This window comes from Strix uralensis, chromosome 14, assembly GCF_047716275.1.
Source record: "Strix uralensis isolate ZFMK-TIS-50842 chromosome 14, bStrUra1, whole genome shotgun sequence".
NCBI classification, from domain to species: Eukaryota; Metazoa; Chordata; class Aves; order Strigiformes; family Strigidae; genus Strix; species Strix uralensis.
The window spans coordinates 17,913,343-17,930,093 of NC_133985.1; the positions used below are offsets into that span (position 1 = coordinate 17,913,343).

General features: G+C 39.1%; 1 protein-coding gene across 5 annotated transcripts in view; it reads left to right on the top strand.

The window, feature by feature from the left end:
• RNF130 (ring finger protein 130) overlaps positions 1-16,751 on the top strand; it is a 54,366-nt gene that overhangs the window by 18,103 nt on the left and 19,512 nt on the right. For all 5 annotated transcript variants that reach the window (XM_074883282.1, XM_074883280.1, XM_074883279.1 and 2 more), the window contains 3 exons: positions 5,342-5,592; positions 9,062-9,133; positions 10,971-11,053. In XM_074883282.1, the coding sequence (XP_074739383.1) occupies positions 5,342-5,592; positions 9,062-9,133; positions 10,971-11,053 (406 nt within the window). The remainder of the gene's footprint in view (positions 1-5,341; positions 5,593-9,061; positions 9,134-10,970; positions 11,054-16,751) is intronic.

A 16,751-nucleotide genomic window follows, 5' to 3' on the forward strand; every position in this document is an offset into this window, starting at 1 on the left:
TATACGGCTGTCCTTTACGATTTTCTCATGTAACATCTGTTCTAGTGTCTGACACTACATAAAATAGGCATCCTAAAGTAAATGTATACATACAAACGAGAATTCAATCTTTTCATTATTAGAAAGGCAACAGGAAGACAAATGTTTTAAAACACTATTCAGTCTCATTTTAAAATTGATGTATATTCTTGGCATTAAATTCTTGCCTTCCTTAGAACTAAATAACTGACAGATATTACAGGTTTTTTCTGTTTTCAGAAGTATTAGATTTGGAACATCTCAACATATTTTACTCTTGAGATTGCACTCGTGTGTTGACAACTTGGATGTGCTCTTGTTTACTTTGATTAGATCAAAATAAAAATATGTGCAGCTAGAGCTGTTTTAATCACTCTGAAGACATGCCAAGGCTCTTCCTCTTGGTGTCTGCTTTTCCAAAAGCCTGTTTTATATTCTTCATGACAAATTTCTTTATTTTAGATTAAAATCATAAGGTATCTGAATAATTTGTGTATTTTTCACCAGTGTTGTTATGTACTATGGAATTTATATTTAAGAGCTGTGCTCCCCAAGCCCACCTCTTCTAGCAGTGCAGCTCTGCATACAGCTCAGTATGCCTTTTCCCTTTCCCTCACCTCACCTTGTGGGTTCCTTGGTTTATATCCTCTGTGGCTAAATTACCTTGTAGGGGTAATTCTTGCTTCTGCCTCTGCTCCCTTGGAGCTCCGATATCTTCTGGTGTTTTCACAGAACTTGTGATCGGTCTCTCAAAACTTCATATATAACCATAGCACTTCATTTGTGATTTCCTGTTTTCTTTGCTGACGTTTTGTGGGCTCCCAAATTCTGTTGGAGTGGTTTCACTGTTACTTAATGTTATTCCAAGAAATCTGTCACTCACAGTAATAGGACTGATCCCTTTCCTCAGTGCTGAATAGTGTGGTGCTGTATTTTTATTTGTGATATACAGTGTTCAGAAATGCTTAGCATACAGTTACAAGATTTTAATAGAAGAACAGGGAGGTCTGGTTTGCGAAGATGGGCAGTTGTATTTCCAATTACATTAGCACTATGCTGTTCCGATTGTTGCAGTCAAATAGGTAGTGGCATTTCAATGTCTGAATCGTTCCCTGACTCCAGCCTACAAGTGACTGCACCATTCTTTACCTTTATTAGGAAGGTGGGGATTTTGTTTGGGTTTTTTTTAAGTACTCTGAAATTTCCACTGGAATTATTCAGATAAATGTATGTTAAGTTTCAGTTTTTCAGAATGAAGTCATTAAAGGATTCCATTACAATTAAATATTGTCTGCTTTTTAAAGAGAGAATTACGTTCTTTCCCAAGACTGAGATGAGTGCAGTCTATCTGCTCCATGCTGTGTCTGCAGCATCAGCAGGCACTCTCAAAGACCTAGGAAATTACAAGGGCTTTAGCCAAAAATATCAGCCATTAGAAAAGTACTAACCTTTCTTATGAGTATCTGACTTAGTTCTCGGCAAACCTTGCCTCATCAAATCAAAATAGTTCAGTGCCTCTTACAAGTGGTCCAGCATTTGCTGCACTTGAGATGGGATCTCAGTTTTTTCCCTCCCCATCTACAAGAAGGTGGTTGAAACATTGCAGCAGTAGCAGCACTTCAGTGCCAGGTTGCTCATACGCCCAGGACGAATTCTCTCACCTGTCCTTCTGCCCGAATATTGACCAAACAGCTGCTTGGGCTGTTCACAAACCCAAGAAAAAAAAAAAAAATCAGCAGTTCGGCAGGCTGCCGTTCCTTGCATCCTCCAAGGGAGGGTGGTTGGATGGAAGGTGTCTGAACTCTGGTGTTTGAACCATACCTGTCTTTAGCTTGGTATTGTGGCCATAGTTGTCCATATTTTGAGCTTTAGACAAACATTTGGTAGTCAAGAATCAACATAACAAACACAAAAGGAAACAATTATTTGCTTGCAATGAGCCTAGTAATTTTTCTTTGATTACTTTCTACTGACTTTCAAAACCTGCTCTTTTAGAATTGCTAGGAGGTATAGATAGATTAGTGAGAGAGCAAAGCAGTTTCCTTAGGAGCTCTACAGGAAACTTCCTGGATGTTGCTGTTTTTCCAATCTTTAGTGTCTTCTCAGCTTTTAAGTCTTCCTTTCTTCTCTTTTTCCAATGTAATATTGCACAGATTTAATGATTAATTGCAACTTCATCCCTTTTCATACATAGAGTTGTATAACTATCCTAATAAACATGCACATGGTAAAATTGCAAGCTAGAAAGAGCTCTCTGGGCTTGGATGATAGCAATTAAGTGATTTATATTTACAGGCATCAATATTTATCTTTTGCCTACTGTCTGTCCCAGCTTGTCATCTATGGTTGACTTTGTAGTTCATTGACTTTAGTATTCCAGCTTCTTTTCTCTGGACACTGTGTTCTTGGCTGAGGAGAGTATTGCTTTTCATAAGATTATGTAGTAAGACCATATTCTAACTTTTACAAACACTGTTACTCTTTCTGTGTTCACCTGAGGATTTTTTTCTGCTTAAGTTTCAGAAATGCAGGGTTTCAAGGTGCTTAAAATAAATCAGTCAGTGTCTCCTCCTGCCCCCAATTGTTCTCAAACAGGGAGCTCTTGCTAAAATTATTTAGGGTGATGCCACTGACAAAAATATGGATGAACCAAGTCCCAGTTTCCACTGAGCTTCAGTATGTTAAACAGGCACAATTTATTTTTCTTTTCTGCAGTTCTCCTTGGCTCTCACAGGGTCAGAAGCAGCAGTAGCACTTTGGCTGTTCCCAGTTGAGTCATTTGGAATGCAAATCGCTTTGCAGTGATGCCAGAGGTTCCCTTTGTGCTGGGCTTTATATAAAACACATGACAGATTGTCAGCTTTGTCACATTCCGTGGGCAGCAGGGAATAGGTAGAGGCTTCAGCTTTTGATTCAGACAGAACTGGACTACTATCAGATTTTAGTCAGCTTGGCTTTGCAGATAACTGTAAATCATGTTAGAATGCTACATTGAGTGCATCTGACTGATATTTTAATACTAACATAATTCCTCAGTGCAAATAAATACCTGCTGGGGAGCTTAGCAGAACATGTGCTCTGGGGAGTACAGTCCCCCTGCACCCTTCCCCGCCTTTCCTCACTATCCAAGCTAGATAGGGAGAACAGAAGTGAATCCTAGGGAGAATATCAAGCAGTTTAAATTATCTGTTCTTGATTGATCGTGCACCATCTGAGCTGCAGGGTTTTCAGGTTGCCAGAGCATGTGCTGCATCTACGTACAGAATCTTGCAGGAAAGGTGGCTCTTGTCCTGTAATTAAGTGCAGCATGTCTGGGCAGGGACTGTCTTCCCAACTGGACAAATAGGAATCTGAGTAGATTTCCTCTGAAAATAAAGCAAGCAGTGGATTTTTAATATGTTCCTGAGATTTCCTGCCTATGAAGTATCTTGGTTAGTTTGCATGAAACCAAACTCGATACGTCTTGAACTGAAGTGTCTCTGGAGAGCTGGACTAAAATGGACCTTGTATGAATCTGTGGTATATTAGTGATTAAATAAGTTGTATCCATAAATTGGGTTGGATTTTGGTTGCTATTCAAAGGTTTTGAATTACTGTGACACTTGTTTCAGAAATATTCAGAAGGAAACACTGAACATTCTTTTCCTACTTAGACCCCTTTTACTAGGACAAGGCATGAATATCATTTCAATTTTAAATAAAAAAGTTGAAATTTCTTGGGGAAAACAATCTTGGAGCTGTAGAATATTTTTTTTAAATTACTATGCAAATCTTAATTTCTGAGATTATCAGCTTTGATTCTTCTGAGCAGTTTTGTCAGCACAATTCACAACACCAGTGTTAGGGAATTTGCTCTGAAGACCAAGGATAGGGACTGTAAAAGTTATTATTTGGCATGGTGAGTGGAAAGAGTAATGAGATAACATGTTAAAATGTTACACAGCTCTATTAAATCCCCCATGTTGGAAAATGAGTCTGTCACCCTGACTTATTTGCCCTGGGTTTCAAAGTTACTGCTCTTTTGGGTCTTCTACATAATTTTGTGGATAAAATAACTTATTAAAAATCAGATTTTGATTAAAAGACTTTGAACAAATTACTTGTGTTAAAATAGGTTCTCTCTTCACTGTTGCGCTAGGTTCTCTGTAACTTAAATCCACTCTAAATCCAGAATGTCGGTGCTGAAGTTACTTGCATTATACAGTTCCTCTCTGAGGGAATGTGAATTGGAGCAAGCAGATGGAGCAAACAGATGAGCAGACTTTGTAAGCATTTTGAAAATAGGTCTTGAAAGGGGTTTTAGTATAGGAAGCAAATAGATCTGGATGAGTAAGAATGGCACTCATAAGGCTTTTTTCCTGGCTTGGGTTTTCCTATAAACTTTGCTTTCTTTGAACTTAGATCAGAATTGCCCTGAGTTCAAGATCTGCTTTTTTTTTTTTTTTTAATGGGGCCTCTGCTTTTAAAAGATTGCTGCTCTCTGCTCTGCAGATGATTTTATTCTTTTTCAGCAAGCCTTGTGGTTTGATTCTCTTATTATCCTTGTACCAATAATTTTCCCTTTGGGACAGGAGGTAATCTAGAGGCAAGACACTACAGAAACCAGATGGGCTACACATTCAAAATGGAGCTGATGGAGCTGACAGCCTCTTTGCAATCTTATCAAGCGTGTCTTTGTATGGGTGATAAAATCAGCACTCAAACTTCTGCCAAGTGTTTTTCATTTCTCTTCTACTTTGCAGCCAGACTTACTCGCTTTACTTTCACTTCTCTCTGAAGTGATGTAGGTAGAAGTTTGACTTTGTTGCTGCTGTGCTGGAACTGTGATTTACAGGTCCTTGACAAGCTTGGTGGCATATGGAAGCCACATAACCACGCAGGGGAACTTGCATAACTCTCCAGAGCAACTTGTACACAGCAGTGTGTATACTAAGACCGCTCTAGCAGTATCACTGAACTCATCTTCTAAATGTTTTTCTGTGCATTACCTATTTAGGTGTTCACAGCTTCAAATCTGGAACAAATGTAGCTTTAAAGCTAGTTCAGACTGGACACAGTAATTACAATGTGGGAAGTACTGAATAACCACCAGTAGAGGCTGTTACTATGTGTGGAGCTGCAGACAGTTTGCTTGTTAATGCCCTAATTTGAAAATATGGGTTTGAAGGACAAGCCATGAGTTGAGTGCCCAGTAGCATGTTCCACGTACTATAGATGGCTTAGATTAAAATCTCTAAATCGTCAAATGGCTTTGCATTTGGAAAATCTTTTTAAGCAGCATGCCATGTTAATTCTAAATGTAAATATTTTTTTCTTTTTATAGGAACTGGAGACATCGTTGCTGTCATGATTACAGAATCAAAGGTTAAGGAGATCCTGAATTACTTGGAAAAGAATATCTCTGTCCTGATGGCAATAGCAGTGGGGTCCCGTGTTCCTCCAAAAAACTTCAGTCGGGGCTCTCTAGTCTTTGTGTCAATATCATTCATTGTTTTGATGATAATTTCTTCAGCATGGTTAATATTTTACTTCATCCAGAAGATCAGGTACACAAGTGCTCGTGACAGGAATCAGGTAAGGAGACTCCTTTTTTTTTCTCCAAGTTCTGGAGTTGATATTTCTGTATACAGTAGGCAATAGAGAACAAATAATTTCTAAGGAATGTCCATCAAACTGCTGTTCAGAACATCTTTGTTGCAAGGCAGAGCATGTTGCCAGACAAGGATTTTTATATACCAGTGTTTCATCCTGAGCAGGACCAGTATAAGGTCTTATTACATGACATGAAAGAATAAACTGAAGCAAAATATTTGGGTTTTGATGAGTATAAATCCAAGAGGAAGATAGATTCTGTGTTGGCTGAATAATACATTCTGTATGTACATTGGGAATGGGGAGGAAAGTTAATTTGTGAATGAACTTGATAGAAATTCTATCCATGTTCTTAAGGATAGCTTCAGTAATAGTTAAGGTAATTCAGAAGTTGTATAAAGGTATTTCCAAACTATAATCTGTCATGGATGTTAGGGTAGGAAAACTAAGGTATAGAGCTGCTTAGTGATCTGTGTTAACTTTCAGCTTTAGTCAAGATGACACTTGGTATGGACTGCCTAATTCTCCTGGTCATATATTTTAAGTAAAATTTTGTCCAGTATGCCTGTTTTATATTCTTTTTTTAAGTCTTAAATTAAGAACTGAATTAAGTGTGGCCATACTCAGAGATCTTGACTAAATCAAGTCATCAACTCAAATATGGATTAAACTTTAGAAGTAAATGTTTTACTAGTGTGGACTTAATGACCCACTGCTTCTATAGTGTGCCTTGACTTTTATTGAGAAGGGTCAGTAAACCTCAGGAAATCCACTGTGCTCTCTTTGCCTTTATATCTCTGTCAAGGCTAACTTACAAAGCTGCTGACCTCTAGTCCCTGTCCCCCCTTTCCCGCTGAATTACGGCTAATACACAGGAGCTCACGGTGAGGCAGTGCTTTGGTGTTTTGTCAAACCTAAAACAAATGCAAACTTACAAAGCCTCAGTTGTGACAAAGGATTTCCTTTTCAGTTTCTATAAATAGTGTCTGATGCTGCAGGTCCCATGGGCATCCTGTAGATTTTCCTAAGGATGTCATTCTTAAATGACCACGCTGTAACCGGTACTTAGTGTGGTCCCCTGGGATGATGAAAGTTTAAATATAACTGTTACTCAATGAATATCTGTGGAATACTAAATTGTGCCTTCTGCATCCCCTACATGGTTCTAGGCTTCTTCCAAATGTCTTATGTTTCAAAACAGTTGCTCCATGGGGAAAGGGCTCTTATGACCTTTTTTCTTTCTTTAGATTTTTACAAAGGTCAGGAGAAACTTGATGAAAATTTTATGTGGTTTAAAAAGCTGAGCTTATTAAACTTTAATAAGAAGGTGGCGACAGCTATGGCTTATTTTTAAAGAGCTCTGAGAGCTTTCACAGAGAGAAGACTGTACTGGTAGTGATGAAATAACTTGTTTTAGGCTATGATCTTGTTTTTAAGTTATGTCGAGGCACACTGTATGAAAAGAAATCAAAAACATGCTGTGTTTTGTAGATAGTGCAAGTAGATACTGGTATTTCACATCGTTACTGTTGTGCACTTCCGCCAGAGATATGAAACTCTTTTTGCATGTGGTGGTGGCCTTTTTCATCAAGACAGTTCTGGGTTTTAAAAGCAAGCATATGCTGTATGCCTGTGCCCTAATTTACCAAAACAGCAAATCCTGAGCATTTCCAATGTTAACATTAAAAAGTATTTGTTAAAATTAGAAAATGAAAGAGATGGATGTCTTAAATGGAAGAGATGAAAGTTGTTGTTTAGCAAATTTATTTACATAAGAGAACGTGTATACATTTTGGAAGAGTGTTGCTGAAGTACTATGCTTCCAATAGGAAAATAATATTTAAGATTTCTTGTAGCGCATATACAATCATATGCAGTACAACTAAATACAAATACTACCCACAATTAGTTAGTCTCTAGTGTTGAGCATTTAAGTTAAATGCCTTCTCAGCCTTGTTCCTCTCTTAGTAATCACACTTTTGGTTATGCAATGATTATCTACTCCAGCAGTGTGGTAGTGTGTTCTGTGTTCTTAAGTACTCAGGCTAATAAGCTTGTTCCAGGTCATGTAATTTAGATTTGCATAAATTGACCAGTTTCTCACATGTTGAAGTTAGGATGAGATTTCTGACTTCAGGAAGCGTATAATTTCCCTATCCCAGCTCTGTTTCTGATGCTGCATTTCCTATGTCGGTGTACTTCAGTAGTTGCGACAGAGTACCTGATACTTTTTTTTTTTCAAATCTGTGCTCTAAAAAATATAAAATAAGAGCTGCTGTTCTGTGGAAACCACGAAAGAAGTGCTTATGTAATTCTAGGATAACGTTGGTACAGTTGGTTGTGGTGGACTTGTGAGCTCTTTGTGTGTCTCAAATAAAAGCAGCCTTGGTATGCAGATGAAGTGTATGGTACAGGGGGGTACACCTTCTGAAGGATTTGATTTTTTTCAACTGTACAGAAAGTGGGCACAAAACCCACAAATTTGTTTCAAGCTATACGGGAGGTTTTGGTAGGTGCAGGTTACATTCTCAGAAACAGCCCATCTCTTTCAAAGGCAGAGTACTTAGTACAAGATGGAGGTGAAGGATGAACTCCCCTTTTTCCAGTCAATGTAAACAAAATCTGATGTCTCAGGTTCCTGAAATAAGGAGACGTGCACTTTGTTCCGCTTGGTGCCTTGTCTCTGGGATTCCACAGACAGCTGGCAAACAGCCATTCTCCGCTGGCTGGGAACTGAGCATTGCAGTAGAATCAGGACTTGAATTGCAGAAATGGCTCCTTCCATCCAACAGTGGTCGTCATAAAAACAGCCTAAACAACAAAAAAATAGCTTGGCCTCTGCATTCAGATTGAGGTTCATCTTCAAACCAATATTCATTTCCGTTTTATTTAAGTCTGTATTGGCTTATTTAGATTTCGTGACCCATAATTTTCCTCTTTGAGATCCTGGTGTTTTCAGGTAATAGCAAGAGAGAAACTAGGTTACACTGAGAGGATCTCTTACATCTCAGAATAAGATCAGCCTGTGGGGGGGGGGGGGGGGGGGAGTGGAATTCAAGCTTAAGAAGAGCTTAAGAAGCAGCATACTGAATAAAAAGCAATATGAACAGAATATAATGGAAATCATGGGGAGGGCATGTTGCTTCAGCTTTTATTCTGTGGGCTGAGTTTGATTAGTTTTATCACATAAATGTGGATCACTTCTGTGGATTTTTATATGGTCCATGACGTTTACGCCCATGCTTATAGAGCGCATTTTGGGCTCAACTGTTGGGTATTTTTCTTACTGACAAATCTGTGCGCTTTGTGTATGCTTTTTGTCTTGTGTTGGCCTACTGCCATAGTGTGTGTTGCAATGTTAGTATTGAGCCCAAATAAGTCATTATAAAGAACAGTAATGAAGCTTCATTATCAGGGTTAATTTGTATTCCTTTCTTTGTCACTTCATTAGCGTCGTCTTGGAGATGCTGCCAAGAAAGCCATTGGTAAATTGACAACCAGGACAGTAAAGAAGGGTGATAAGGTATAATAATATTATTTCAGTGTGGTAAATTTGGGCATGATGTTCAATTTTTGCTGGGGGAAACAATCGCAGTTTTTCCTTTCTGCTTCTGATTTATGACCTTGTCTTCCTTGTTGGAGACTTACTTTGTCCTATGGCACAGTATTTTGTGTAATTTTTAGTATTGTTGTGTACTGTAAGTATGTACATTTCAAAGAAGTTTTTCTTGTTTAAATACTACTTGCACTCCATCTGGCAACTATGACTGAGAGAGGTTTTGTGTGCTAGCTGGCTGGGGGTGGGTTTTTGCTGGTAGGAGTACGTAGGGCTAACATTGTTTATGTGGAATTCTGTAAGCTTAGAATCATTGCATATGTAAGTTGTGTAAAGTAAAAATAAATTTAAAAGGCAATAAAGGACAATCTCTTATGTAAAATACAAATATCCAATAACCTGAGGGGGAGTATAAGCAGGTATTTCATTAAAGATAGTAAATGTTACTCCAAGACTATTTCTTGCCAGTATACAAACTAAAATATATGGTGTTTTGTCCTAAACTTTTTCCACTTTTATGAGCAGTACTGCTTTGTCTTTGATTCTGAAAGGAAAAAACAGTCACTTAATCTTGCTTAATTTTTGCTCTTTAATTTGCAGAAGGCAAGGGAATTCTGGCTATGATTTGATTTTTAAGAGATTATTTCCTTGGGCCTTTTTAGTGTGATTCCTTTTTATCTTTCTTATCAGCACTATCAGCAATGGAAGATTAGTAAGTGATGGAAAAATTTGCTTTCAGAGAGAAGGCAGAAAAAATGTCTTTCTGCTTTTTCTCCCTCCCTATGTAGTTTTATTTCAAGACAGCCCGCTGTACTAAATCTTTTGTGGGTATGGGAGTATATATAGATAATGGGAACTTTTCCATATTAAGAGAAAAGATGCCATCATTTTGACAGCATAAATTCAAAACTGGCATGTGACATGTAGGTTGCAGTACAGACAGCAAGAGGTGCAGATGCAGGTGACCAGAGTAGAAAACCTGTCCTTCATCAGAGTAGCTCGTGGGGATTCTCTGCATGCAGCACTGACTGGTGCTGACCAGGAGTGGCTGTTGTCTTGCTGTGGTTCCTGTCTCGGTGTCTTCCTAGTAGCTTGCTGGCATCAAAAAGAATCATGAACTTGAGCTAAGAGAAGGCACCTGTTCTGCATCACAGGCCCAAACATTTTAAATGTATATTGCTGATGCCATATCTACATCCAAATGAAGTCAGCCCGTCTTCATTAGAAATTTTTAATTCTCGTGTTTAAAAAAATAAAATAATTTTTTAAAAAATCATAACTTCTGGAAGACAGAGAAGAAGGGAGCCAGTCAGTCAGTGATCCTCATCTTCATGTCTGGATAAGAATGATGATAATTCTGCAGGTAAGCAGCAGACAAAAGTATGGGACTACTCCTAAATAAGTAAAATTTGCTAGTTCCAGTTATAAAAGGGAATCACAGGATTCTTATCCTGCCAAAAAAACCCCAAACCTGTATAAAATAGAAGTTTTAGCTCCAAGCTGAAGTGAAGCCTCTAGGAAAACAGTCACTATATTTTATAGTGATTCAGCTTGAATATTAGAATCATCTTAGGCCTTAGCTTATGTTTCATATGATCATTTATCAGCTCCAAATGAAGGGAGAGTTTTGTATGGATGAGGTGCTTTTCTCAAGTCAGGTTGGAATATAATAACCTAGTCATTGGTTTTGTATCTTTTTAGTAACAGCCACTCGGCACGATGCAGTTCATGTACTAGTCAAAACTACTTTTACATTTGTCATAGCCTCAACTCTTGACTTCAATTTTCATTCTATTCATTTTAGGAAACAGACCCAGACTTTGATCATTGTGCTGTCTGCATTGAGAGTTACAAGCAGAACGATGTTGTTCGCATTTTACCATGCAAGTAAGCTAGTAAAGTTGCTTTGTTTGGAAACTATTCTTTCTTTGTGCTCCTTTGCTTCATTTCATGTAATATGTGCATCGTAATTTACAGACACATTTGTTAGATGTTTCCAGTCCTAATAATGGCCACTTTATTTTAGACTATGATGCCAGGAGGTGTAAAGGTGGGTGCTGTGGCTGTTATGCTGATAGAGATGAAACAAAAGATTATGATCTTGAAGATGGGCAGTTTGGACCTATCAGCAGTGGAGCTGATAAGGGTGAGGGTGGTACAGATTTAAGGACTGAGCTGTAGGCAGACACAAACTTAAGTATAATGCACCAGGTACAGCTGCAGCATTCTGCACTATAGATGTGCAACATTGGCTGCTAGTTTCTGAAGCAGTGTAGGAAACAGAAATGCAGCCTTTCCAACCTTCATACCTCCTCTGACATCAATCAGCCACAGTGCTATCATCTGTCTTTGGTCTCTCTAGTGCAGTGTGTTCTTGGCTTGTGCCTGAAGGTTCGTACCTGCTGGATATTCTGCATTGGTGCTTAAAATGTAACAACTTCTCCTTTTATGCCATTCTCTTGACATTTACAGGTTTTCAGTTTGTTTCCATTCCATTTCCATTCTTGAGTTGTTTTGGGCTATTTACTCTGAGAGATACTTTTAAGTACTTTTCTACCCAGTGATTGATTTTGATGAATCAGTATGTTTTGGTAGACTTAAGCATTACCAAGGACATCTTTCCCTTGTATTCTGAAATGCAAAGCTTTCTCCTTAACTCCAGACACAAAAAACACATGTAAGTTATGTTGTATATATGCGGCCAAGATCCAGTAATTTGGTCTGTGCTTGGTGTATAAATAGTGTTCTGCATGGTACTCTAGAAGCAACACAGTCATGGTGTTGGAGTCAATCTTCAGTCATGCAGCAGCAGAACATAAGAGCTCATTATTGGTCTTCTAAATCCTCCTGCAGGCTGTTCTGAATAGCAGGGATATTTTTCTTCTAATGCATAATGAATTTCTATCATCATAAAAGGAAAACAGTATTTTATATCTTATGATCAAAATATGTGTGCATTCTACTTCTGAAGCCAGAAGTTAATTGAGTTTACTTTTCTCTATGTTCTTTACCTCTTGGACTGTGGAAAACAATGACCTGGTTTAGATTCTCAGTGTTGTTGCTTAGTTAATATACCCTGCAAATGTTTGTTTAGAAACTTCTGTTAAAATACTTGGGAATAGAAGAGCTTGGTCTTAGATCTGTACAATTTGGGACCTTTCGGTCATGTGGGGAAGGTCCTTGCCAATGAAGAGAGGATGAGTCTTCATCTGGTAGGAAGGCATCTTCTCCCACTAAGCACAAGGCAGAGTTGGGACTAAAAGTCAACTTCCTTAAACAACTGCCACTGTCCAAGCAATGGATATGTTGCTAGTATCAGCAGATACAATACAAACCATTTAACCAAGATGATAATTATTTTTTTTTAATTTGAAAAAAACTATTTAAAGTTCATTTCCTTCAGACACCTTTGGTGAGCCACAGTCCTGCAGACAGGCAGCTCCCTGCTCTCAGGGATAGTTACAGCTGCTTCAGGGAGATGGGTGAAGGTGCACCTGGCTGCCGTCCCAGCACAACCTCCCCCAGTGCAATCTCCCATGTAAAGGAGATATCAGGGCTCTTGTGTAGGTCCTTTTCTGTTCTGTTTTTCACAAGAATGTAAGGTCAGTGAAGGCTCAGATTACATTCCTGCTGAAGACTGTATGACAACTTTTATGTTCACTTTCTACTTTTTTTAAATCTCACTTTTTGTCTGCTGCAGCTCAGCTTTGAGTTGAGTGCAAAAACATCTTGGCTAGATGGAAACATTGAGATGGATACTTTCCACAAGACATTTTTATATTTGTAGATGAAGAGCCAACCAGTACCTGCAGAGACGAGCCCAATAGATTTCAGATGGCATATAAGACCTTTCATTCTTCAGCATCTGAGATGCTTCTCCCCAAATCTTGTTTTGGAGATTTAATCCCTTTCTACTTCATCATACTTCAACCTCTCATTCTAGTGCAAGATGCAAAGTTAGTTTAAAAAAAAAAAGCACATACACAAAAAAAAACCCTACAAGAGAATCTCTAAGCCAGATGAGAAAATAAATTGCAAGAAAACCATGGAGAAAATGGCTCAACCAAGAGGAAGTAAATGAAAGGCTAAAAGTTTTTCTTACTGTGCTTGTTGAGGAAGCTATAATCATTAGACACTAGGAATCACTGACATATGACATCCTTGCTGCTTTCATCAATTTAAAAGTAACATTTCACTTTGGTACCACAGTTGTTCTCTGCAGTTAAGTATGGTCTGTCACTGTGCCTCAGCAGAGAGGAGTCTAGTCTGGGCAGACACACAGCAGGCAAAACCTACCAGCAGCTGAGCAAGTTGCACCTAAAATTCTCTAGTGAAACACCATTTGTGATGTTAGGGTTTGTGGCGGGTGGGAAATTGTGGCCAATTTAAAAATAAAGTGAGAATGATTGCAAACAGTGCAGTTGAATTTCTACCATTAATTTTGTGCTTCAGAGAGAAATATGTTCAGTACCAGCAGCCTATGGACATACCTATAGCTTTTGGTGCACACAGGGATAAGGCAGCCATCTGTCTTAGGCTCACAAGCCTGAGGAACGTCTCTGTCTTTGTGAATATCATTATGTAAGTTAAAAATAAGTAGAGTAAGCAAATGTCAGAAGGATTCTCATGGACAATTTTCTTTATTCAGATAGTTTTACTCTACCATCCCACTGTTACATCTGGGAGATGAACGGGCACTAGGTGAAAAGTGATCAGGAGAGGGTAGTGTGAAGGACTAGTGAGAGATAAGGGAAGGAGAGAGCAAAGTGACAGGTTAGAGAAAAGCAGAGAGAGTGATGTTGGAAAGGGCAGAAGGATGGCCTGGGAAGGAAGGAATTTACAAGGTAGGAAAAGAATTAGAGCAGTGAATATGTTAAGATAAATGGCTTTTGAGCCAAAATCTTAATTCCTGTACTGGGCAAGAAAGTAGAAGTGACAGAAGTGACTAAGCCAGATTTTCATCTGTTTGATTCTGTGTGGCTGCAAATAGCTGCCTTTTTTTTTTTTTAAGAGCAAATTAACATCATCTCTCAATGCCACCCTTTCTGCTTACGGCAATGTCTCTGCACAACCCCCACTTTCTCTGCTACCTGCTTGCAAGGGCAGTCTCTTTTCCCCCAGCAATACTATGTATTTATGCAAAGCACTGAGGCTGCTCTCCCCTGGCATTGCCTGCTATGGGGGACATGTGGTGCCTTCCTTCTCGCTGCAGCAGGCCAGACATCTCCTCAGCTGTGCTAGCTGTAATGGGCTGCCTGCGGCAGGGCAGGAAGGACCTGTGTGCTGCTCGCCAGCCAGGGAGGTTTGTACCCCAGGGCAAGGGGAGCAGCTACCTCCAGCAGTAGCCAAAGATACTACTTCGCAGCAGCAGGTTGATCAGATCCCTTTGGTGGGATGCTGCATTGAGCAGGGAAGTGTAGTAAGCTCTTGGGAAATAGCACTTATAAACTTGTTCAAACCCTTCTCCTTGTGTGACATGCAAATTCAGAGACATTACACCACCAAAAGAGATTTCTAACTCACTTTTTCTCTGAAATGCTGCAAAGAAGCTGTGTTGTACAACAGAGTCGGTGTTACGGTGTTTATTACAAGCTGGAGGGCAACTGGCTTGGGTATGCTGACAGAGTGGAAAAATACCTGCAGGTTACCTGTTTGGAGTTATGCCTGCATGGGAGACTCCTTCAGTGCTACCAGCCTGGCTGCCAGCCACGCTTCTTACAGCCCCAAGGCTGGAGAAGCAGCAAAAGCTGTGTCACGCTTGACTCCCCAGTGTGTGGCTCCTGGAGGAACGTCATCAGCCACCATGACCTAGAGCAACTCACTAGGAACTCTTCATATTTATGGTCTTGGAAAACAAGTGACAGAAATATGAAGATGGAGACGGTTTATGATAGCAGAAAATGCAAGGGCTGGCTTTGTCAGACTGAGTTTTTAAAATAATTCATGTGTTTATTATTTTCATCGCTGTATAACTGCCTTTTAACTCTTGCAAGCAGAGAAATCCAGACAGAGCTGAGCCATGGCGATGGTATCAGCAAGCTTTTAAAGGAGTAGATAAACTGCATAAGTAGTAGGCAAAGCCATGCTGATCTAAATCAATAAATAACCTTTGGAGAATTGCACTTTTTTGAAACACATTAATAAACATCCTTGAAGGTTTAGGAACTAAAAGCAAAGAATTAAGAGGTCACAAAAATAGTTGAGCTGTTTGGTGCCTTCAAACTATATCAAACTGCTAATGACTCTCTAACTCATAATATTTAGCGGATTGGCATCCATATCAGTTGCCTGCTTCACTTGATCTGAGTGCTTCTATAGCACTGATTAGCCGATAACAGTATATTAGAGCTGTTTTCATACTTCTGTGGAGTCTTGATGTCTGCTGTTTTCCAAAATATTAGATTTTCAGGTTTGTCCTACTCTAAAAAAAAAAAAAAAAAACAGCCAGACTTCAGACACTAAAAAGGAAACATAAGCAACTAAAAGCCATGATTTGCCTAACATAGAAAAATACATCTTCTGAAACAGATAGAGATGCTAAAACCATTTTCTACCATCCAGGATTTCTAAACATTGTTTCCTGTACTTTTGTGAGTAATAAAGGGAATAAGTTAAGACCTAATAACAATAGAAGTGAGTCTGTATTTTGTGCAATTATTTGAACAGTAAGCAATGTATATATCCTGTTTTTCATGATCACTGTATTGCTAAAGGACACATGCCAGCAAAGTGACTAGCTGAGATGCTGTAAGTTTCTGTTCCTGCAATATCTGGGATATAGATAAGCAAAGTTCTTCTGCTCCCTGTCCATCTTCTGTTGACTACATTATACTTTGTAAGTCTATGCATCTATAGTACAGGTAGGATATATAGTTGTAGCTGACTTGGAACCTAATTATGTTCATATATTTCAGTCTATCCATCAATCTTAGTAGCCATAGACAAAGCATAATTATATACTGTCTTTTTCCATGTTTATTAACAATTTCAGGAGGTCTTCTGTGTCACTTTCCAGAGATTTAAAAGAGTATTATCTGGTAACATGCCTCATTTGGTGTCTGTTTTTAAAAAAAAACCAAACCCAAGGGATAGGGAGCACAGAAGTCCCAGACCCCACAGTGAGCTTACTGAGGCATAGAGCACCAAGTATAACCTGAGAAAGGAGAGGACAGAGAGTATCTCAACTTTATGCTGCCTTGGGGTCATGCGTGACCTCTTACAGACCGTGCGGATGCCTCAAATAGATCCAAGAACTCCTTGTACTGCCACTGCCCCTTTGCCTGCTGGTTTCAGAGCACAGCTCTTCGCTGGCTAAGCAGCCCTTGTAATTGCTGATCTTTGTCATGATCACCAGTCTGTCGTGTTCGGGTGTGCCTGTTCTTACTGGCTTCTTGCTCTGCAGTCAGTGCCACTGGAAATGGACAATCTGGCTTCTTATCACAGGCAGTTATTCAGACTTGGTTATTACGAGTTTTTGCTAAAGCTGTATTGTGTAGAAAATCTAGTGATACCCCTTTCTGCCATGACTATGCTCTGAAAAGTTCTTTGCCTTTTGAAAAGCCAAGAGGATGTTTCTTTTAATTCC